We start from the raw sequence: 22,273 nt of genomic DNA, 5'->3' as shown, positions 1-22,273 counted from the left end.
AGGCATAAGTCTGCAATTTAAGCAATTTAAGTGATCCAGGATTAAGACTGGTAAAGATTGCAACAAACAGCTTTGATCATTCAAGCTGACTCACCCTCTCTCTTTCATGAATATTCAAGGTAATGCCCTTCAGAGCCAACTCAAGGCCTTTACGGTACTGCAGCCCGTAGTCCTGGAACTCTATAGTACCTCTCTGGGGCCAGGCCAGGGGCAAGGAGCTGCCCTCTATATTCCAACTGGCCTGAGTGAGATAATAACAACGTTTTTTATTGATGTTGGATTTAGTGTCCTGAGCAGTGATTTGATGCAGTACATTTTGTGAAATGTAGTATGTGGTGGGAACACTGACCTCTTTAGCAGTATCAGCATACTCATTGACTCTCTCCACAGAAACAATGTTGTTTTCTACATCAGTCCAGGATCTCACGATCCAACTCAGGATCCCAGTCACCTGCAATATCCAATGCAATGAGGTTTGCTTTAAATCTTTTTCTCTCCTGCACTCAAAATGCATTTGCTGACTGAGCAAAGCAACACAGCTCTATCCAGTTTAACCTCTTAACTGTCACATGCAACATGCAACTGGAGTGACTTCCCACAATGTTGTGTGGTGTATGAAATTGGCTGTCTTTAATTTTAATAAGTCGGGATTGGGACACCTCCAGGGCTACAGTGTGGGAATGTGTGCGAGCGTGTGTGTGTGTGTAGGCAGAGCCTCCTACCTGGAGGGAGTGTGACACAGCCAAACCAACGATGCCTGGGCTCAGGGTGTTTTTACCCATTACAGAGAGAATGGCAGCTGCTAAGACCACACCATTGCCAACAAACTCCAGATTGACTGCCAGCCACCTGTGGATGTAACACTGATTTAGCTGTGGGAAGTCTAGTTCCAAAATGTGTCTTCATTACTAAAGCAAGGAGTAATTTTGTTTAAGAATGTAACATAAAGCAACCGCTGTAACTCAGGTAATCATCACCATCCATCATGAACTGTAACTAAGCAAATGAACGTATAAATGAAATTAAAGCACATTATAATAATCACATGTCATCTCACCGGGTGGCCACAAATCGGGGGAAGTAGGAGGTCTGATTGAAGTCGACCCTCGCATTGGCCTGCTGAATGAATCTGGGCTGCTCGCCAAAGGCCCGGATGACGCTGGCGCCCTGCACCGTCTCGTTGAAGTGGGTGTAGATGGGCGAGCGGCTCACAGCTTCAAGCCTCCGCAGCTGACAGGATGTGGCGACGTAGAAGCTCTGTAGCCCACAGTGGAAAAGTAAAACACCAGCTTTAACGAGTGAAACCAAAAGAGAGCACTGAGGGCTTTCCCATAATTCACAGTGGATGTGTGTAATATCTATGTCAGCAGGTGGGGAACAAAACACAAGTGAACGGCAAAATCAGCAGAGTTGGTTTTGGAGCCTGGAATCCTCCAATAACACACTGTAATGGAACCCAGCTCTTGCTAAGCTGCCTTTAACATAATGCTCTCAAAGAAAAGTCCAAAATCAAAGCCATTAGTGGCGAGTTTCAAAACGTACCTGGACAAAGGCGTAAAGCAAAGCAAGAGGCAGGATGATCACGGCTGCAAAAGGCGTCGCCATCAGCACAATGATGCACACCTCCATGAGTTTAAAGACATAGCTCAGCATCATCTTCAAGCCATCGGGGACCATGCAGTCGATGGCGTCAATCTCCTTTGCAAAGCGATTGAGTAGGTTGCCGCTGGGCGTGCACTCAAAGAAAGACATCGGAGAGCGCAGCACGTTGATCAGCAGGTCCATGTGCAGGTGGCGAGAGGCGATGATGCCGCAGATGGAGATGCCAACTGTTGTACCAAAGATTGCGACACCTGGAGAGAGGAGACAAATGTTTCATTAAATCAGAGCTGAGGACGACTCAGTTTTACCATCTTGTAGAAGACGACCTCAAATGAGCATCAACATTTCAGTCAAATGGAGCTACCCAAGTACCTATGTATTTATCTTTTCTAGTCTTTTTTTGATACTATTATGCTAACTGACCTTGTACAAAGCCCAGTACACCAAACACGGTCAGTTTGAGGTCAGTATCGATCTGGGTGCCGTTAACAATAGGATCGTCAGCCCACATGCTAAGCCAGTAGTTGTAGGCCAATGAGGCCCCCTGCTGAAAGGCGTACAGGAAGACGATGGGAATGATGATGGCCAAGCCGATTGTCTTGAAGTACTTTTTGTACATCTCCAACTTCACCTGTTGAGGAAAAACACAAAATAAGCTGTAAACACATATTACCTTTTAAGTTGATATGGTGAACAGTTGCCTACTTAGACATCAAGCAGTTATGGCACAGCCAGTTTGGTCCAAAAGTACACTCCTGTTAGTTCTGCTTTGCTCTTCACCAACTTCTTAAGGAAATAACTGGCTCTTTGCTAAATGCTTCACTATGTTTACCAGCCAGTTGCTAAGTGTGTGACTAATGTTTGGTGTTGAGCTGGTAGTGTACAGTGGGTCTAACAGCTGCCTGCTGCAGCCAGAAACCACACTATGAGAGCGGTGAGAGAGAACCAAAACAGTAAAGCCTGACAGCTAAACAATGAGACACTAAAAAGCTCCATGAAGCTGAGGCGAACTGTAGAATCAGGTGATCAATACGAGCAACCCCTACCACATACAAGTGATCCATTGTAAATATAAAAATACTGATTCGTTCAGCTTTGAAAAGATAAATGTGTGAATAGATTTTGGAGCAAAAAGGGACTAATGCCCAATTTCCAATAACCACTACAGGTGAATTCATCAATTCATTTTAAGCTGTTTCCAGCCTTACCCTTCCAGTCCGGGCCTTGTCAACCTCGGTCAGTTTGCCCAAGTCCTCTGGTACTTGTTCCAGGTCTGTTTCAGACACAGGCTCCATATTCTGCAGGTTGGTATTAGTGGTGTCACCCCTGGAGGATATGGAGAGACCAGACCAGTCAGTTTTGTAGAAAAGATGCTTGGGATGCCAAACATCCTATTGACAGTTTTAATATTTACACGTTTGTTTACACACCCAATGAGCTGCTCCTGTGACAGGTCTCTGGAGAAGGGCATGAAGTCGACCATGCTGAGACGAGCATTTGATCTCCTAGAACCAGCTTCAAGAAAAGGACATATTGGTTTGTAATTATAATGAATCTTTTTTTAGACTTATGTTTATAAATATTAATCTTCTTGGCTGCATTCAATGAAGTTTATTTTTAATGTCATTTGTTTTTTAAAAACTGAAAAAAATCAATAAACAGAACTTGTCTTTGAATTTCTTGCAGAAATGTCTCCTCACCTCTCTGTATAGCGCTCTCTTTTCGCTCTGTGCTGGCGAAGGTGTGGATGAAGTCAGCAAAGGCACCATGGCGGCTGAGGAGCTCCTGGTATGAACCACTCTCTGTGATTTCTCCATCTACCAGGACGAAGATATGGTCAGCCTGCGGCAGGAAGCTCATCCCATGGGTCACCAGGATGCGGGTCTGTGTAGCAAGCCGCACAAGTCAGAAAAATAAGATGTAAGGGCAATCCAACACTAATTTGAGGCTTTCTTGAAAACAAAAAAATGTCAGCAAAGTGGTGGTTTCCTTATTATGATAACAATAGCGCAGGTCACATGCCTGTAAGTGGTTTAAGTGTTGTAAAGCCATGTTTTGACTCTTTGCAGCTGAATTGAACAGACTGAATTGCACATTGCAGGTTCTGTTAGATGTTTTACCTTATCTCTAAGGACACCTTTGGGTCCAATGACTTTGTCAAAGATGTGTTGACCCACATGTGCATCAACAGCAGACAGCGGATCATCCAAGAGGTAAACATCAGCCTTTCTGTAGACAGCCCTGGCCAGGCTTACCCTCTGTTTCTGCCCACCTGAGAGGTTCAATCCCTGTATGGACACAGATATTATAGTTTAGATAAAACTCAAAAGATTTGGAGACAAAAATCATGTATTTTCCATTTATGAATTTCCATACCTTCTCTCCAATTTCTGTAGCATCTCCAGCAGGTAGGATGTCCAGGTCGGGCAGCAGTGCGCAGGCCTCTAGCACTCGGTGGTACCATGTCTTCAGTTTCTCCCGGCCAAATATGATGTTGTCTTGGACTGTGGCGTTCTGGATCCAGGCCTGTTGGGGCACATACGCCACAGAGCCCTGCAAAGACAGATGTCAAACGGGAGGCTGTCAATATTTATTAAATGAAACCCACCACTATGAATAGAGCTTGCACATGGAACATAAGCTCAGTACCTTAACAGAGACACTCCCGCTTCTTTTCTCTGTTTCACCAAGCATGGCGGACAACAAAGAGGACTTTCCACTCCCCACATGTCCAACCACAGCGACGAGGGAACCTCGTGGCACATGGACGTTGATCCTGTCAACAAAGAAAGGAATTTTACCGTAAGTCTCCCTCGGTTTTTATTGTATTGTTTTTAATTAATTTTTCATAACTCATACCTTTTAAGACACGGAGGGCCCTCTGCAGACCAGCTGAAAGTGCCGTTTTCTATCGCCACGTCTTCCCCATCTAAACAAGAAAGAAAGATTGCGGAAAATGAACAAAACCTGCAATGAACACAGAAGACAGGACGTGTTCTTTCAACCTGAGCCACAAACAAACTTTCAAAACAAAATTCCCCCTTGAAGTTACTCGTCAGGGTGCAGCCTGGGCGTAATTACAAGTGAATTTACTTAATCATACAAATTACAGAGTTGTTGCTTTTTCACAAGCTGTTTCAGGAAGTGTTGACAGATTACAGACAGAAGAGTGCAGTTTTTTTTTTTTTATTCCTCTATGAATCATATGTCTGAATTGATGCTGTGATTTATGTTCAACCACTAAATGGGAACATCCTATAATTACCCTGTCTACCAGTCAGCCCTGGACTCAGAAAGTGACAGTGCACATGATCCATACAAGACTGTGGTACTCCACAGATATAAACAACAAAATCTTGTGGGCTGCTTATATTGATTATGACTATGATTTCAGGCAGGATGGGGAACAAATTGTGGAAATTGTATAGTAGTATAGTAGTTTATTCATTCAATGTAATATTTTACATATGGGTGAGGTTCTTACCAGAACTCAATGGAGCCTTTGAGACATTGTCCACTTTGAGTTCCTCTGAGCACAGGTACTTTCCCAGACGTCTCAGTGAAACCATAGCCTGAAACAGAGTTAGTGGTTAGTAAACTGACCTATATCCCTCATATGGGCCACGTAAATATAGCTCATCAGGCACCATAGATGGAGTAAACAACTCAGAGCAATCGTGAGTGAAATGTGACCTACCTGCATAGTCGTGCTTATAGCAAATGGAAGCTGGCTAAGTGGAGTCTTCAGGATGTTGATCAGCGCCATTGAGACAAAAACTTTCTGTGCATCCAGGACGTTCCTATCATCGAGCGTCACGTAGACTCCAAACATGGCAAAGGCAATCTTGGTGGGGGCGAAAGATGCAAAATATTACCTTTACAGGCAAAAACTTGTGTGATGGATGATCTTTAAAGACACAATTTTAGGGATAAGGCAAAGTCTCTAAGTGTCAATAAATCTCATTAAAAGACCACAACCAACAACAATGCATTAGTCTGTCTCGCAGTACTCTCTGACTTCCCCGCCCTGTCTGTGGCACTCAGTCCCAAGCCCCTTCGTTTCTCCTGAAGACATGAATCACAAGTATATAATTTCATCATTTGCCACGCTAGCAGCATGGCTCTTAGGATGGCAATGTTGATCTGTTGGTTGTTCGGTCCGAAGGTTCAGTCCAGACACAAAATATCTCAACAGCTGTTGGATAGATTAAGATGAAATTGGTACAGACATTCATGGTGCCCAGAGGATGACTCTTAATGACTTTGGGGATGCCATGACTTTTCTGCTAGTGCCACCATGAGATTTACATTTGTGGTTTTCAGCTACTGAATGGATAGCCGTGAAATTTGGTACAGACATTCATGTTGTGTCGAGTAAAAATATTAATTTGTCCAATACTTTGGTTTATGACCTTTTTATTAGTAGCTCTTTAAGTTTAGTGTTCTTACCAGGAAAGAAGAGGAGTTGAAGGACGCAATGGAAATGGAGTAAAGGATCTGAGACTTCTTCAGGGCTTTGAGCTCCTTTTCTCTGTGGCCCAAAACCTGCTCCAGGAAAGCCTTCTCCCAGGCATAGAATTTCAAGATCTTTATTCCATTCAGGATCTCATTCATCAGTCTGATGCGGCCATCCATGAACTTCATTTGAACCTCCTGTCGAGCAGACAAAGAGGGTTTTTTTTTACGTTTTATCATCAAAAATAAAACTATCCTGAGCTGAAACTGGGGCACAGTGACAATTACCAGACCAAAGCAAATACATGCATTTGTGAACATGGGATTGTCTGCTCTTGTTACAGCTGTAGTTTTCCTGAACATCATGGAACTTGTTTAATTCAGTAAGAATTTATTGCTTGTTACATTTGAGTGATTTTTATGACAAGGAAACAACAAAGGGCCAGGGATGCGGTCACTGCATTCAAGACTAAGTTCGATTAAATTGGCATCCAAATTTATAGAACCGTCTGTTGTTTTTCCAAAGAAATGAAAAATTATGTCTTCCTACTGCCCACCCTTCCCTTTCATTGTTTTTCAAACACATTATATGGGGCAGACATCAAAAGGACAAGAGAGAATGTACCATCCAGGCCAAACACCCACACGGCTCTTCAGCCACTATCTAAACCAGCTGTGGCATCCCTGACCTACAATAACATGCCAGATGTCAGGGATAGTGTTTAGGATTCCTGTAACAGCTTTTACCTGCAGCTTGCTTCTTTTCTTTGCTATGAATCCGTTGAGTGGAAAAATGAGAATGACAGTGGCGATTCCTGCCAAAGCTGATGGGCCAAGATGCTGAATAAAACAAAGAATACAACAGTGTCAAGGGCTTTTCAGTAGAAATGCAGAGGCATTGTGAAAACACTACATTTCGACAAACCTGCCAGAGGAAGAAGAGACAAAGAGCAATTTCAATAGGAGCCAGCCAGACAGCGTTGAAATACACCACAAAGTCCATGAGCTTCTGAGTGTCTGCTGAAACCAGATTCACAATCTCGCCCACAGTGCAAGTCCTCCTGGCAGCGCTGTTTATCACCAAAGACTGGATTGACAACAAAAGAGACAAAGACATTTTAGCCCTCAGTGCACTGTGTACAATATAAATTTACAACCCCGTAAAGATTTCAGTGGATCATTCATCTTAGGTAAAAGCTATTAATCATATGCTGTGTACTGTTTTCCTGTCTGGAAGGCGGGACAGCTTTTGTTTTTTCCATTTGTGACATAATTTATGTTGCGTCAAGAGGTTAGCGGCTACATGTCCATGGATACAGTTACCCACCTTCCTGTAAACCAAGCCCATAACAGCTGTCTTCACTCTCATTCCCACTGTGAAGCAAGTGTACATGTACTGATGGTTGAAGAGGGACTGGAGACAGCACAGCAGGAACATCAGAGTGGCGTAGAAATAGCCTTTCCACAGCGGAGCATCTTGGTCTCTCATGAAACCCAGAAGAAGACTGTGTGGAGGAAGAGAAGTAGAAGATTAATACTTTATACTTAATCAGGATGTTCAGCACACGTTCCATTTTTTGAGAGTTATGACCACTTCTATGTATGCTTTTCCCTGGACAGTGGTGAATGATACAAATCACAGCAGTCACAGGTTTTTACCCTGTCAACATGATTTCTTTTTTTTTAAGTGTTTTTTCATTCAATCTGGTATTATTTGACTTGCATCGTGTGCCTTAAACCAATGGCCTTGAGCGCCGCTGTGGCTGCCGGCTGACTGGTCCACACAAAGTAGCTCGGGTTGCACAACAGTGCTCAGCTTGTGGCCGGGCTGCCCTCGCTTGGCCAGCGGCTCCCTTATTGTGGTCCGACGACATTTCTGCCATTTAGAGCCTCCTCTCCCTCTCTGCCTGTCCTCCTTATTGGAGCACAGAGGGCTGTGGTCTCGTCTACTTTTCTTGCTCACAGCTCTGTGACCGTAATTAACACTTCCACTGATTCTGTGCTGTGCATCAACATTGTGCATCAACAACATTCCAGTCTGGCTAGTGGGTTGGTGCGGCGGGTGGCAACTCAGTTATGACCTGTTTTCACTGCTGCCAGCTTCTGTTATTGTTTGGTTGTCGGTGTCACAAATCATTGAAAATAGGACAATGAAGGTGATATCGGAGGTGATAACCAAGGAGTTGTTTACACATCTATCCATCTACACATCGTTATTTTGTTTCTGCAAAATCTGTTTATTTCTATTTTCATACTAAGAAATTATAATTTCTTTAATTTAAATCTTCAAATTGTATCGGACAGTTCACTCCAAAAAAACACAATTAAATGTATTTTACTCTAGCAGTCCACCCAGGTCATTTCTGTGCTGAGGTAGCTGTCCTCAATACAGTGCACTCAATGCCCTTTGGTTTGTGGGAGTCCAAGCACTGAAAAAGTTATATTTAAAAAAACAACATCTCTTTCCAAACATAATGACACAGTTACTTGTGATAGTAACCTTCTTATGAGCAGTTTTTATTGGGAACGCCTTGTTATCAAAGTGCAACTGCATGATTTCTATCTGCATGCAGAATGTGCAAGCATGTACACAAGAACATTTGTGGATTATCTTGTTATTTTGGGGGGTGTCTGCACCACAAACCAAATTCCCCTGAGCTTACTGGGTTGAGATAAAACTGATATCTCCAGACATTGGCGAATCACACCGCAGCTGTTTATTGCCAGATTGCCCTCATGGTGAGAGCAGATTTAGGTTTTGGTGCACCCTTGCTTTTAGTCTTACCTGAGCACCTGGGGGATGGCGAACATGAAGGCATCGTGGAATATGATACACAGGGTACCGTTCAGAAAGTATGGACCAAACTTCCGTGCTAGCGTCCTGAGCAGGAAGAAGCCAGAGCTCTGCTTCTTCTGCAGCTTCCTGAGAAGCTGAGCCTGGTCTGGCAGTCTGCCCCCCAGCGCCACACCCGACGCCAAGGCCTTCTCCTGCCTGCCAGAGGGAGAAAAACGCAGTTACAGACAAGACAGCTGTGTCCGAGATGCCCCAACATGGTGCTGGCGCCTTTTTATGTCTTCAGTGTGAAACAGACTATTAAAAAAAAACCTGTTGTTATTCGTACCATCACTGATGGACGCAAGAACTCACCAGCAGCAGTAAAAAGCATTGTTCACTGACATAATTATTGGACTTAACGATAGATCTTCAAAGCGCTGTTAACAAGCTTTAAAAACAACACAGAGCGCTTGTCTTGAAATAATGTTACTATATGTCCTCAAGGGACTCCTTTGGACTAAGTCATGCTCTGCTTGGGTCATTAATTCAACCAGCACCATGCTGACATGTGGCCACATTGCAGTAAAATGGAATTGATTCTTTGGCTGTTAAGCTGTGACAGTAGTGAGAGCTGTTTGGTGGATCACAGGCCTGTGGCAAAACAGAATGAGCCAGAGGAAACAAGACAACATGTGTATGTCCTGCACATGTCTCTTCCATGCAAAGATTGGCCTTCTGCTGCATATTTATTCATGAAACAACTATTAGTTAATAAATCTGAGATTAGTCAGCCAATCACAACGCTCAAAAATCATACAATTGTCTTAAAGGAACTGGGGAAGTTGTTATTTTACTCAACAACTATTGGATGGATTGCCATAGAATTTGGTGTTCACAGTTTTGCCTCCTTCAGGATAAACTGTAATAACTTGTAACATGTTAGCCTTGTAATTATGACATTCTTATTAGACTCTTTGTTTTTAATCTGTCTTTTGTGATTCTCCCAATTTTATGAGCATGCAATACTAGATTCCTGGGGTTAAACTGCCAATTAACAGTTATTCAGGAGTTCTCACTTGTGAAGTTTTGCACATTCAGCTGTCCAGTCCTGTTCCAGCTCAGAGATGATTTTTTGTGACGTGTCTTCCTCCCTCAGGGTCCACAGGTCCTCTGCCACCAGCGGGGCACGATATCCTTTCACAACAAGCCTGAGCAAGGAGCGTGGAGATGATTCACACACATGATCGTCAACAAAACACACAAATTATCGTAAACAAGTACAAACTGTTGCTGTAGTGAGTCAGCTGAAGCCTAAAAATGAAGGGGTTTTGAAGAACCAACTTACCCAGTGAACCACCAGAAGAGAATCTTTGACAGGAAAGAGGCATCTTTCACTGGACAGGGATTCTGCAACAGATTAAAGACCAGACTCACTGTTGTTTTCGCAGTAAATCTTGCAGCGCTTAAAGGCTTTCGAGACATACACAGCTTCACAGAGGCTCTCCGTTGACAGTTGAATGGTGCACTTGTGAGGAGTGCTTTTAAAGAATGCTTTGAATGTGTTTTAGACAAAGCTGTACAGTCAGGTGGCCCATTGTGGGGAGCAGAAGCCATGAACTCCCACAGGACAGAATAAATAGAGTTCAGTGTTAGCGCAGGGTGAAGATGACGTTTTGAGGTCTGGTGCAGACAGAGCGGAAATGTGTCATAACTGTCTAACAAGTGGATACACACACACACACACGCATGCACAAACAGAAAGTTCGTCCTCTCACGCATGCTTTATGGCATCACTCCACCCTGCCACCCCCTCACCAGGGTGTTTGCTGTTTCATTACTAGCACTCTTGCTCTTCATCCCTTCGCTTCCTCTTTTCCTGTGAGTAACTCTAACCAGAGCGTGGGGCAGAGAGGAGAAAGAGGTGGAGGAAGAAGAGTAGGACACACCAAGGAGCGACCAATGGGTGTGTCCCCCACGCCAGACTGCGGCTTCTGCATCCTCAGCCTCCTCACCACTGGCGAAGAGCTTGTTAGGGACTTTTCCAGCTATTTTGATTGTTTATAACCAGGGAAATATTACAGTGCCCTGTCTGTTTGATTGATTAGATGCTCATTTTCATTCACCTGTCAGCCGGACTTGCTATTTTGAGCTCGAAAAACGTTGCCAGGCACATGTTTGATGGGATAGTGAGATCTGCATTAGGTAATGCCTGTGCTGTTGTGGAGTCACATATTATCCAGTCGTGTTGATGGTATGCAGGAGAATGACGACAAACACGCAGCCGCACTCATTCACACTCCCCTCATAAGAAGCTAAAGCGGTGAGGCGGGAGTGGGAAAGGAAGGAGGTATTGAAGGTGAATCACATCATTTCCTCCAAAAGGGAAAACTGTCCTAACAACAAAAGTTGAAAACCACAAGACAGCTCAACCATTTCCTGTGGCTCACAGTGAACGTTTTTTGACGGAAGTGGGATACATTCTTCTCTGCCTACCTTTTCCAAGATGGGTTTTCCTTCTGGAGGTTGGTCAGCAAAACAGCACAGGAAGAGCTGGGCCAGTTGGATTGTGAAGTAGGAGAAGAAGGCGAGGTATCGTACAATATCAGAGGCAATGCCCTGCGAAATAAGAAAACACAGATTAAAGAGACTGCTGTAGAGCTGAGTTAGAGTTCCTTCAGTTTATTCGTTTTAAGCTATTCCAGACTAGTTGCGCAAGTTAGACTTTTAATTAAGGGATCCAATTAATTGGCTTTTGTGGCCGTGCACATACCGCAGAAAAATAACATTGTCCTTACATTGGGACATTTTTAGGGATTTTTGACAAGATCCAAATGTGTTTTGTTTTTTTCATCTCTTTCAACTTAACAAATCACAACATCCTGTGGCATACAGTGTATTACACTTCACTGTGGCTTTGTGTGTGTAGTTTCACAACAACAATTTCACAAAAATATTCATTACATGGCTTTTCCCATGCTTACACATTGTATAGCAGAGGATATGGTTTATACACCAAGATCACAGGCACAATAAAGCTTATTTTAGCCCTTTATGCTAAATCAAGGGTGAAAACCAAAAGTCTTTAATGGTGTACTTTATATAAATGACGAGACAGTTAAACCTGCCTCTCAGTCACGCTAATAGCCTATATCTGTAAATAGGGAGATTGTGTTTTTACAAAAACCAGCAACCTTGCTTTCAGTCAAGGGAGTAGCTGCAATATTAACCACTCAGAGACCTTTGTGAAATGTAGGACTCGGATGTTATTCTTAACTTACAGAAATTGTGGGTTTTGGCAGAGATATCATTTACAACTGGGTCTGCCAGTCTGTTGTGCAACAGTAGGGTGTGCATGAGAATCAGAGTCATGGTAAACAGTAAAGTGATTTTCTCTGTAACGTGTGGTGCTGTGCCCAGAAAGGAGATACGAAGGGGCCGAATGGATCAGGCCACACAGTAAAAAAACAGGGTGATGATGGCCAGAGAGTGGGTGGCAAAAATGTAGGTCAAGCAACTAAGAATGGCCAAGAGTCCACAAACATGAACTCGGTCAACTTGAGCCTTCAACACTGCAATGTGAATTAGACACTTTCTTTATAAATATTTACAAAATGTGTCAATACAATATGTAAATGTGAGCTGACAGTAGAGGGACAAACCGCTGAGCTGTGCTGCAACTCTACAGTTTTTAAAACCATCACAAGAATACTTAGCAACAAGAAAGCAGGGGGAAACAACCAGCCTGGCTCTTTCCAAAGGCAACAAAATCCACCTACCAGACCCCCTGAAACTCACTAACAAATTATATCTTGTTTAATTCATACAAAAAAAAGTGACCGGAAAACAGACAGACACATAACCCTACACTGTTTTATTTCTACTTTTTTTGTACGGATTAACTGTTTATTATCGAGATTTAGATATGCTGGTAGACGGATTTTGTTACCTTTGGACAGAGCCAGGCTAGCTCTTTCAGGAACGTATCGATGTTCCCAAGGCCCCCCCCCCAACCCTGCCCCTACCCCTAACCCTAGAAAAACATAGGACCCTTTGTCATGTTACCATTATGTCTAATTTAAATGTGGGGAAATGTTGTAAACATAGGAATGACCCTGCTCTTTCCCCGTTTCCAGTCTTTGTGCTAAGCTATGCTAATTCGCTTTAGCTAGCAGTAACTTCATATTTATTGTACAGACATGAGTGGTATCTATCTTTTCATCTAACTCTATGCAAGAAAGTGGTAAGTTTAATGTTATTTCTACTAAATGTTGAAGCAGCAAGCAGCTCTTCTTACTCCATCTTGTTGATTTTTGTAGCTGTATTCATGATCTCCGGTCCAACTTTCACTGTATTTTCGGCAAATCAGTATTTAATGTCTTTAATGAAGTAGGCCTACCTAGTGTATAGTGGTACCATTGACTCCCATGACCAAGAAAAAGAAAGGACAAAAGAAAATCTTTTTTAAGGAACAGAATTCGAATGCAGATGAATGTGCTTAATCAAGATGTAGATATAAGCTATATGATGGAGAAATATATGGGCGGCCACATGTGTATCCTATCTCTTCGCGTGTGGTTGTATGAAATGAAAACATCTGTGTCAAAATTATAAATGGCCTTGCATTATGTGTGGATGCATAGATTTCCATCTGGCTGTGTTTACAGCCGTGTAGGCCCATAAACACAGCGCTGACGTTCCTCTGGTCTGACCCTGGGCTGCCATGTCTCACCAGCATTTATCCCAGGGCCATCATTACTCTCCCCCAAGCAGTGTGGGAATGTCACACCGAGGACGATAAAACAGAAATATGGATGTGTGTTTGTGTTTTTATAGAAATGCAAATGCGACTGCCCCATGGCTGCATGTGCTTAAATAGAAACTTCCCCCATACAACAATGATTGCAGTGTCTGACAGGAGACACAGGAAGAAAGGGAAAACTTAAACACACACAGGCTTGACCAGAATTGGCAGTGTCATCCTCCAACACTTGGTTAACTTTAGGTTACCTTGGTTGAAATTGGAGGATGAAATAGAAACTCTTTGCTGACACAGGGTATCTCAAGCTGTGCTGCTGGAGTCTCGTGTCTAGACTATGGGTAGGATTAGATCTGATTAGATATCCCTGCACAGTGTTTTAAAACTGCAGGTTCACCGAGTTCAAACCTGACAAACACATTCTCTTTGGCTCTGAATTATCCCTTATTTTCAACATAGACCGTACTGTTTTTTGGATGCTTAGAATATACAGCATCATATATTAATACATATGGCGTGATGATATTTTTATTAAATGGTGTTGGTATTGTGCTAATATTCCATATTAATTAATAGGCTAAAGACATACCTCATCCATGGCCAGCTGGATCTTAGCTCTTAGAGGCACCAGGGAACAGACAACAGCCAAGACCCAGAACAGGAAGAGGAATACAGAGGAACGACAGCCTCTTACTCTTTCCAGCTGGATGATGCATAAGGCCAAGATCTAGAGAGAGAGACACACAGAAAGACTTAATTTAAGAATTCACTCTTAGAGCACAGGAGTGGAAACAACTCTATCCCAGAGCCAGAAAGCAGAGAGCCAAAACCCAAATCTGTGATGACATGTTTATGAACAGCCTAGAGGGACTTCACTAACAACAAGGACAGGAAAACGTATAATTGACTTTTTGAACCCAAACTAATCTTATTCACATACCAATTAGCTTAATATTACAGCTACTATCAGTTCTAAACTTCAAAGCAAGCTATTTTCTTTTTGTGGTAAATATTTAGTGAAAATGGAGTAGTTCTAGCCATGATCTCATGCAGCCAGTGGTTATTTTGAGAAAGAGCTTGGGTTCCTGGGATTTCCCTGGTTGCAACAGCAGATGTGATGTGGCTGACTTCCGCTTATAAAAGATGACACAAGTATGGTAGTCGCATGCCCTGCGCACATTACTTAATGTTATTATACACTTTCATTATCAGAAACAATACAAAAATCTATACTATGATGCTTTCTCACAAATACAACTGATTCAGTGTTTGGACACGGCTGTCTGTTCTCATAGCTGTCACACATCTGCCTTTGAATCACTATAATTGGTCCCTAACTGAGTGGTTGGCCAAGTGAGACGTCATGTTGTCATGCCAGCTCATCACCAAGTGGGGAGAAAGTGGGTTTAGGTTTTATAATGAGTACCACATTGGTTACTTTGGGATGAGCCATAGCACTGTCCTCTTATAAACTATAGTGGTCTGGTAATTATGTAAGCGCTTCACATCAACAACCTGATACTTTATGGGGCTACGTGTACAGATATCTGTGTTGTTCATGTCTTCTGGTCGACACAAACAACATCAGGGGTTCTGCTGTGGTGACACACTGATTATTTATTCGTGTGTTCATTCATTTTCCCTACACACATACTTGCCAGTCTATTGAAGGATGAATACGGAAAGACAGGCACTTACAATCATACCTATGGGGAATTTAGAGTCTCTAGTCCACCTAACTTGAATGTCTCTAGGAGCCAAAGGAATACCTATGGAGGGGATGCGAACACAGGAACAACATGCAAACTCCAAGCACATGAACGTCCAAGAATTCCATGTGCCTTAGAGGTGAAAATGCCCTGATCACAAGTACACTAGTTAGTAACTGAGTAGTTTTCTACTTTCATATTTTTACTTTATCAACACAAGCTGCCTTGGTTGAGTTTTGACCACTTGGGGGCAACACAGCAAGCTGTAAACTTTGCCCTATTATCACCTTTCAAAGTTGATGTTGCGAACATGTTGGCAAACAGTTGCTTATTTACATATGGGACTACAGATGGAAATTAGCTTGTAGCTACAGTCCGAGATGTTTACACGCATGTATTCCATGTTTGTTCATTAACATGTACTGTCCCAATCAAATAAATTAAATATCCAGCTGACATCAAGCAACATCATTCAGTTGTGTGACAATTCTCCAGGGCTTCATCATTATGAATACATTACATATAGTCATTTAGAAATATTGATTACTGCAGCTTTAAGCAATAATTAAATCAAATAACAGCACTTTATGATGACTAAAATACAGTTTTGACAAGCTAAATATATTTTCCAATACTCCACCTTGATTTTTCCCTGATCAACCCAAGGGAAAACTCAAGTTTTCTAACTTTATGTCCTTGACTGCTGGCAAGTCCTAAACTTATGAGATTGAGGCTGCATCAGCCCCAATCCAACCATAACATAAGTGAGGAAAATGTAAAGCTGACCTTGGGTCAGCATCTGAGGATAAGGACCTTCCTATTCCTAGTCTTCCGCTCTGACTTGCCATATTAATGCAAACCATAAGCCCATCTGTTAGTACAAGTCAGTGGGTGGCACTAAGTCCATCACAAAAGCATACCTTATAATTACATGGGAAGTGTGCCGTGCTGGAGAAGGAAAAGGAGTTTTACGTCATGGTATTGCTGATTGCTGATTATAGTCACTGTACTTTTCATCAATAGTGACCACGATTCGTTTGTGGGTTGACTGACTTGGGCAAAACTGTTCCCATAGATTAACTTGAGTCAAAAGGCAACAAAACAAGTTGGTCAGAGCAACAAGAGCACAGTGTTCCAGGCCTGTACCCAGGGAACGAATGGTGGAGGGTGGCTACAATCGGCATCAAGAAAATGATATCCTTATAATAAAGATAGGTCTGGCAAATAGATGAAAAGACTGCTGACAAGCTCTTCATATGGTTTAGTAGATATTCTCAAAATAAATACACTTTTTTTGAATTGTATCCCTTGATACAAGAGATGTCTCAGTGTATTTTTACCCAAACAGGTGCTGGTATTTACTCAGGAGTCTGAAAAGACCACAGGTGGGAAATGCTGTCTGAGAGTGGGACTGTGCAGGACCTGTATAAGGCTGCAGAGAGAGGAGGCTTTGTGAGCAAAGCTATACGGCTCCTATGGGTCAGCTTAAGAGGCTCACTGGGCTACAGTAACCCTTCCTATCTGGACTCAGCAACCTTGTACTGCATTGCAATTCTTACATCACCTCTGCTGAGGATAAACAGCATTTAAAGCTTGCCATGCCACCCATGTTGTGAGCTCCACCCCTTTTCTGTTTGCTCCTACTGTAAGTATCATTTAAAATCTGCCGAAAATGAGTGGGATCAATGTTCTGAGAAACATTCAGGACTGTTTCCATCAACACAAGCCACTGAAAACATTTCTCTGATTGCACACCAGCCCTTATCTTCTATAAATAATGTTCTGTGGCCCACCCTACATGCCACCCTGATCCAGGTAGGGGTTTGGGTGGGGGTATAGTTTGATTCAAGATGTTTGGAGGGAGAAGAGACAAACAACATTTGCAACAAATATCTCATCTAGATAATTTACATCTATATCTGTGCGGGGCTTGCACTGATTTGTATCTAACCATCAATGTGCATAATATAAATTTGGGATTTAGGTTTTGGGTTTTGTTTATTCAAAACATCAGGCTCTTATTCCGAGGTAAATTAGATGAATGTTTTGTCCTCTATCTTTTCTTTCGTTCTATATCATTGCAATAATGTTGCACCTTAAATACAGTTTTGGTCAGAACAATGGCGCTTACAAAAGGAATTGGCCTCAAAACTTCCAGTCCAGCTGCACACCTGTAGCCTATATAAAGAATGAACCTTTCTATGTAATTAGCTTTAACATAGGCTACAATTATGTATCATCACCTTTGTATTCAGCGGTTTTGTGTTCTTTGAAGGTGAACCAAAAGTCATTCATATGAACTTGATTTAAAGCACATGATTAGTCAAGTCCACTGGACAAGTGATTTGCATGCAAGTACATAATTGCATCAACAATGAACTTGATGCAATAAACTTGAGTGGACAAGCACTGTCAGTCCAACTAAAGTTAGAGTGAGCCAACGGTCAAAAGAATAGCCCTCTAAATTTAAAATATTTTGGTTTATACACATTTTTGTCCTCTGACAAGTGGTCTCTCACTTGCACAGCACCTACCAATCGCATTTTTCATTGTATTGAAACTTTCCACATATGTGCGCACTCTGATTCCACATCAAATAGTAACTGTCTTTACTTATGTGCCCTGCACACTGATGACTGATGGTCAAATACAGGCTGTGTTTGCAGGGTACTGCAATATTTGCACTGCCTGCAACACTATAAATGTATCCATGGTTGTGCATCTTTGCACTTCAGTGTCTGGCCAACATACGGTACACAGGCTATATTTTCTTTCATTTGTCTGGATTTTGACACGTGAGCCAGCAGGACACAAGCTGAAATATTCCCAAAAGGAGAGAGGCATGTCAGATGTGCGATTTGAGCTGCAAATCAGTGTCATAGCATAGTTAGTAGTAGTTTTTTTTCCATACACAAACCATGGATGCATTGAGATTCTGTAAAACTAATGCACATTTACACGATTCCTTGACATTCACTGTGTATTATGCTTCCACCCTCTGATTCATTACCTCTTAAAACTTAAGAGATAACAGGACACATCTCATTTTCTGATCTAACTTGTCAAATTGCTTTAGAGTAAGCAAGCTATTTCAATTATTTAGGGACCAGTCAACAGCTTTACGCCATCTATAGGTTTAACAGTCCATACAGATATAGATTTAAGTGCTCTGTATGGAGTGCACTTTTGTCTGTATATGCATTAATTGTTTATTGCAATATTCACAAACTCACATATGCCAATATCCATGTTGAAGATAGACTTTGATTTATAGATTAATCACTTGATGCATTGTGTTATGAAGGTTGTGTAAGTCAAGAGTAAAACCAGGAAATAGCCACAGTATTTACCACAGTCATACTGCGTATGATGGGGCTGAGTAGGAAGACCATGTGCTGCTGGATCTCCTGGCTCCTTTCCAGCAGGATGTAGAAGAACTCCACAAAACCAAAGGAGGCCAGCAGAAAACCCAACACCTGACAGGAAATAATGGGAGATGGATTGGAGAAAATTTCTGGATCTACAGTCAATATATATTTGTTGATATTGAGGATATTGTTGAGAAAAACTAGCATAAATGTTGATTTTGAATCTGCTTTCAGTCATGGGAAAAACCTTGAACAATACAATAAAACACTATAGACTGCCAAAAGTCTGTGAAGTCTCACCATCTTGGCGGTGCAGAGGCAAGACATTCGAATGTGTCCGCGGTCATGGCAGTAGAGGTGAAGACAGTAGAAAGGGGCCAGCAACCACAGATAAATACAGGGGACCCACACCAGTACTGTGTTTTGGAAACACTGGGTCAGGTCTGGGTTGGCTGTGTACCACGTACGGTTCCAGTCCTACAACAAAGAGAAAGTAAGAAAGTCCAAAGTTCAGATCATGATATGCCAGAAATTGAGGTTAAACCGTGAGATTATATCCATCATCTGAGAAACAGAGCAGGTGAGGGCCAAGGGCAGAGGATCCAGACTTGGTGCAGGTCCTTCCTTTTATCCATCAAGGCAGTGGAGAGCGAAACCTCAGCAAGTCAACACAAAATGTGTCTGTGCCCAAAAAAAGGCCTCCTTTTGCTAAAAGCTGAGTCAGTTTGGGAATTTTTCTGACCACGTCTCTGGCTTGTTTCCTAATTTGAGTAGGACAATGTAAAATGTAAGGTCAAGGATTATACTAATAATGAAGCCTATAAACAACATAAATCCAAATCAGACGAGGTGTGTTGGGCAAATGCTGCCAAAACCTTGATATTACATAACAGCAGCAGAAACAAGATAGCTTCTCTTTTCTTTAAAAAAACCACGAGGAGCTAAGTGGCTTGTTGTTGTCTTGCTTCCCTTGTTTATCACCTCACTGGCCTAATGAGGGGCAGGGTGTCTGGCTGTGCTAACGAGGCTGCCCTGCGGAGTCACCACAGGAAGTGGTTTAAAGCTTCTAGCATGGCGGAGCAGTCTGGCCCTGCTGGTAGACTCCCAACTGGGATACAGGAGAGAGAGAGACGCCACAATTGGTGGCAGCTGCAGGATCATTATGTAACGAGCATCCACCAACACCCCTGCCAGTGAACCACGGCCGGTTAGACGCACTTCACGCAGATAGATGCTGCTGCTCAGGGGGGCATGTCTCAACACGAATGATGATTCAAGTTTACCTTCAATCGCTAGTGTTTCCCACCTCTGGAGCCACAAGGGTCTGAATAATAGTCTGACTGTAGGCGACCTGTTCAAATGAGTTTTTCCTGCCTCACCACTGGGTCACTAAAGTTTCACGTATAAATCTTGTAATGAACACACCATTTTGCATGTACTGTACTGGCGCTCTCTGTGAGCGGTGATGTACCTAAATCCATTTAAGTGATAAATCTTTTGAGAGGCAGTGAGTGGGAGGCTATTTTCGCAGATCCCTCTGACTTCTGCGGTCAATGGCAGGCAGATGAACAGAGTACTTTTATTTTTAATAAATAAATACAACTTCAAACCCTCTCCAAGCACTTTCTTGCGCAGTTTCTCATCCTTTGCCAAAGTGGTTGCAGTAAACTAGTAGATGCCAAAAGCTTGGATGCCTCAAGGTGTCTATTTATACCTGACAGGCACAGCGATGTGAAAGTAGTAGAGACTTACTGTACTGCATATTTGCTGATTGTCCAGTTTTACATTCTCTATATTGATGAAGCAATTAGGTGCCTAATAACAAGTTAAACAAAATAACTCTTACAATGGTGTCGTGAGGAAAACAGCATTATGCACCTAATGTGAGTATGTAGCATGTATGAGGTGAGGACACAGACATTTTTAGAAGGCACCAATCACTTTTCCTACTGTTTCAGCTAGACCTTGTTCTGTTTTTCAAATTACAGGATTTAAAATGTGTCCACCCTAAAGCGCTTGCATGCTATGTGTTTCTGGATCAAACCTCTTCTGCTGAGCTAGATTCAGTTCAGTTTTAAAGCCATGTAAATCCCCATCGCTACACCAAGGCTGTGACCAATGAGTAAGCAACGATGCTGTTCCAAAAGTATGTCTGTGGTTGATTACTAAAGTTAATATCGTAACTGAAGTTACTTTGCAGCCAACATGAGACAAAAACATCTGTTAAAACATCCTATGTGCTTAGTGATAGACATAATGTATCGGAGAACATCACATCTGTACTTTGAACTTTCCAAGCAAGAGAGTTAATTTACTTTCACTTTCTCACAAAAGTTGGTTGTTTTGAGGTTTTGCAGGAGCAAAAACAGAGAGCCATAATGAGAAACAGAAACAGAGAGGGAGAGAGGGGAAGAGGGGGAAAGAAGCAAGTTGGGAGCGAGTGTATTTAATAATTTTGGCTTTCCAGCTGGATCGCGGCCACTTTCGAGCTGGGACTCAGAATGTGGAGGTTTGCTAATATACAAAACTAAGAAACCTTTCCAACAGCAGAAGCTCACTCAGTGTGACGCATCTCCACTTCTCAGCATCTCATTGTGCTGAATCACAGAACAGAGTTACAGTAAAAACATCTCTGACACGCATCAAAGTTTAATTCTCCCATTCAGGCTCACTTTAGATTAGATTTCTAATGCACTCACGTATGTAGAGGCTGCAACCTGAGAAGGTCAGTGTATGCTATGATTTTCTTCCTGTGCTGCTGAGTGCTACCAGCTAACATTTTAGATTAATTTAGATCTCCTCTCTTCCTCTTCTACACACAAGCATATTATTATATATTGTTATGTATTTCATTCTATTACTCAGTAGTGAACAGTAAAAACCTGTCTAATGCTAATGAGCACAAGAACAGTATGCTAATATGGCTAATGCTAATGGAATTTATCACTAAATCACATTAATGGTCAGAATTAAACAAATTAACACAGCAAGTAAGCAAAATATAATAATTATTTCACTGTGTTGGGCATTTGTTTTTACGTACATTTACATAAACAACAGTGAATGATCATTTTTCATCATTAAACTTTTACATGCATTTTTCCTAACTGATATCGGCTTATATAAAATGAACATGAATTCTGTGACAATACAAACTTGCCTGATGTACCCTAAATATTAAACTCTTTATAACTGAACTGGATTATGATTCTACATGATCTGTTCTTGGGGAAAAAAAGATGCACACACACACACACACACACACACACACACACACACACACAAATAAATGTGAGTTCAGGGTCAGTGAACACATCACAAACTCACCCACAGAGGGTCCAGACCACTGAGTCTGCAAAAGGCATCCATCCACTTGCTTGCTCCTTCCTCCCTGATGCTCCACTTGCTGGGGTCGATCGGCCCTGCTCCTCACGCTGGGTAGCACACACTCAGTGTGTGTGTATGTGTGTGACAGGGGAGAGAGAGTTTACTAAATGTGTCCTTATTAGATTTTTCCTCTGTAGCTAATGGTAGTATATCTTGTGTTCCTGCCTGTCTGTCTGGATAGCACACTCTATGTTTATTAGTGTGAATGTGTCTGTGTGAC

General features: G+C 42.2%; 1 protein-coding gene and 1 long non-coding RNA gene across 3 annotated transcripts in view; one reads left to right on the top strand and one right to left on the bottom strand.

Annotated features, from left to right (window-relative positions):
- The window catches only part of abcc6a (ATP-binding cassette, sub-family C (CFTR/MRP), member 6a), a 25,061-nt gene extending 2,788 nt beyond the window's left edge, over positions 1-22,273 (bottom strand). The window contains exons 1-27 of the mRNA XM_046046811.1: positions 21,994-22,273; positions 18,967-19,143; positions 18,649-18,774; positions 14,179-14,316; positions 11,327-11,449; positions 10,179-10,240; positions 9,910-10,041; positions 8,843-9,049; positions 7,385-7,562; positions 6,983-7,144; positions 6,805-6,897; positions 6,052-6,255; positions 5,300-5,446; positions 5,087-5,174; positions 4,462-4,531; positions 4,252-4,378; positions 3,979-4,155; positions 3,723-3,890; positions 3,303-3,486; positions 3,033-3,117; positions 2,811-2,928; positions 2,026-2,233; positions 1,543-1,853; positions 1,058-1,257; positions 723-849; positions 350-451; positions 95-241 (exon numbers count right to left, since the gene is read on the bottom strand). Of these exons, the coding sequence (XP_045902767.1) occupies positions 95-241; positions 350-451; positions 723-849; positions 1,058-1,257; positions 1,543-1,853; positions 2,026-2,233; positions 2,811-2,928; positions 3,033-3,117; positions 3,303-3,486; positions 3,723-3,890; positions 3,979-4,155; positions 4,252-4,378; positions 4,462-4,531; positions 5,087-5,174; positions 5,300-5,446; positions 6,052-6,255; positions 6,805-6,897; positions 6,983-7,144; positions 7,385-7,562; positions 8,843-9,049; positions 9,910-10,041; positions 10,179-10,240; positions 11,327-11,449; positions 14,179-14,316; positions 18,649-18,774; positions 18,967-19,143; positions 21,994-22,035 (3,903 nt within the window). The 5' untranslated portion in view covers positions 22,036-22,273. The remainder of the gene's footprint in view (positions 1-94; positions 242-349; positions 452-722; positions 850-1,057; positions 1,258-1,542; positions 1,854-2,025; positions 2,234-2,810; positions 2,929-3,032; positions 3,118-3,302; positions 3,487-3,722; positions 3,891-3,978; positions 4,156-4,251; positions 4,379-4,461; positions 4,532-5,086; positions 5,175-5,299; positions 5,447-6,051; positions 6,256-6,804; positions 6,898-6,982; positions 7,145-7,384; positions 7,563-8,842; positions 9,050-9,909; positions 10,042-10,178; positions 10,241-11,326; positions 11,450-14,178; positions 14,317-18,648; positions 18,775-18,966; positions 19,144-21,993) is intronic.
- On the top strand, positions 17-11,422 carry LOC123969430. Of its 2 annotated transcripts, none has more exons than XR_006824732.1 (7): positions 17-245; positions 391-473; positions 3,056-3,138; positions 3,289-3,522; positions 3,704-3,815; positions 3,999-4,404; positions 9,990-11,422. It is a non-coding gene; the product is annotated as an uncharacterized LOC123969430 (long non-coding RNA). The 2 variants fall into 2 exon arrangements; XR_006824734.1 differs by lacking the exon at positions 9,990-11,422 and adding an exon at positions 6,055-7,222.

The sequence above is a fragment of the Micropterus dolomieu genome, linkage group LG04 (genome assembly GCF_021292245.1).
Source record: "Micropterus dolomieu isolate WLL.071019.BEF.003 ecotype Adirondacks linkage group LG04, ASM2129224v1, whole genome shotgun sequence".
Taxonomy (NCBI): Eukaryota; Metazoa; Chordata; class Actinopteri; order Centrarchiformes; family Centrarchidae; genus Micropterus; species Micropterus dolomieu.
The sequence above is the reverse complement of the archived record's forward strand: the minus strand, read 5'-3'. Positions and strand labels throughout refer to the sequence as shown.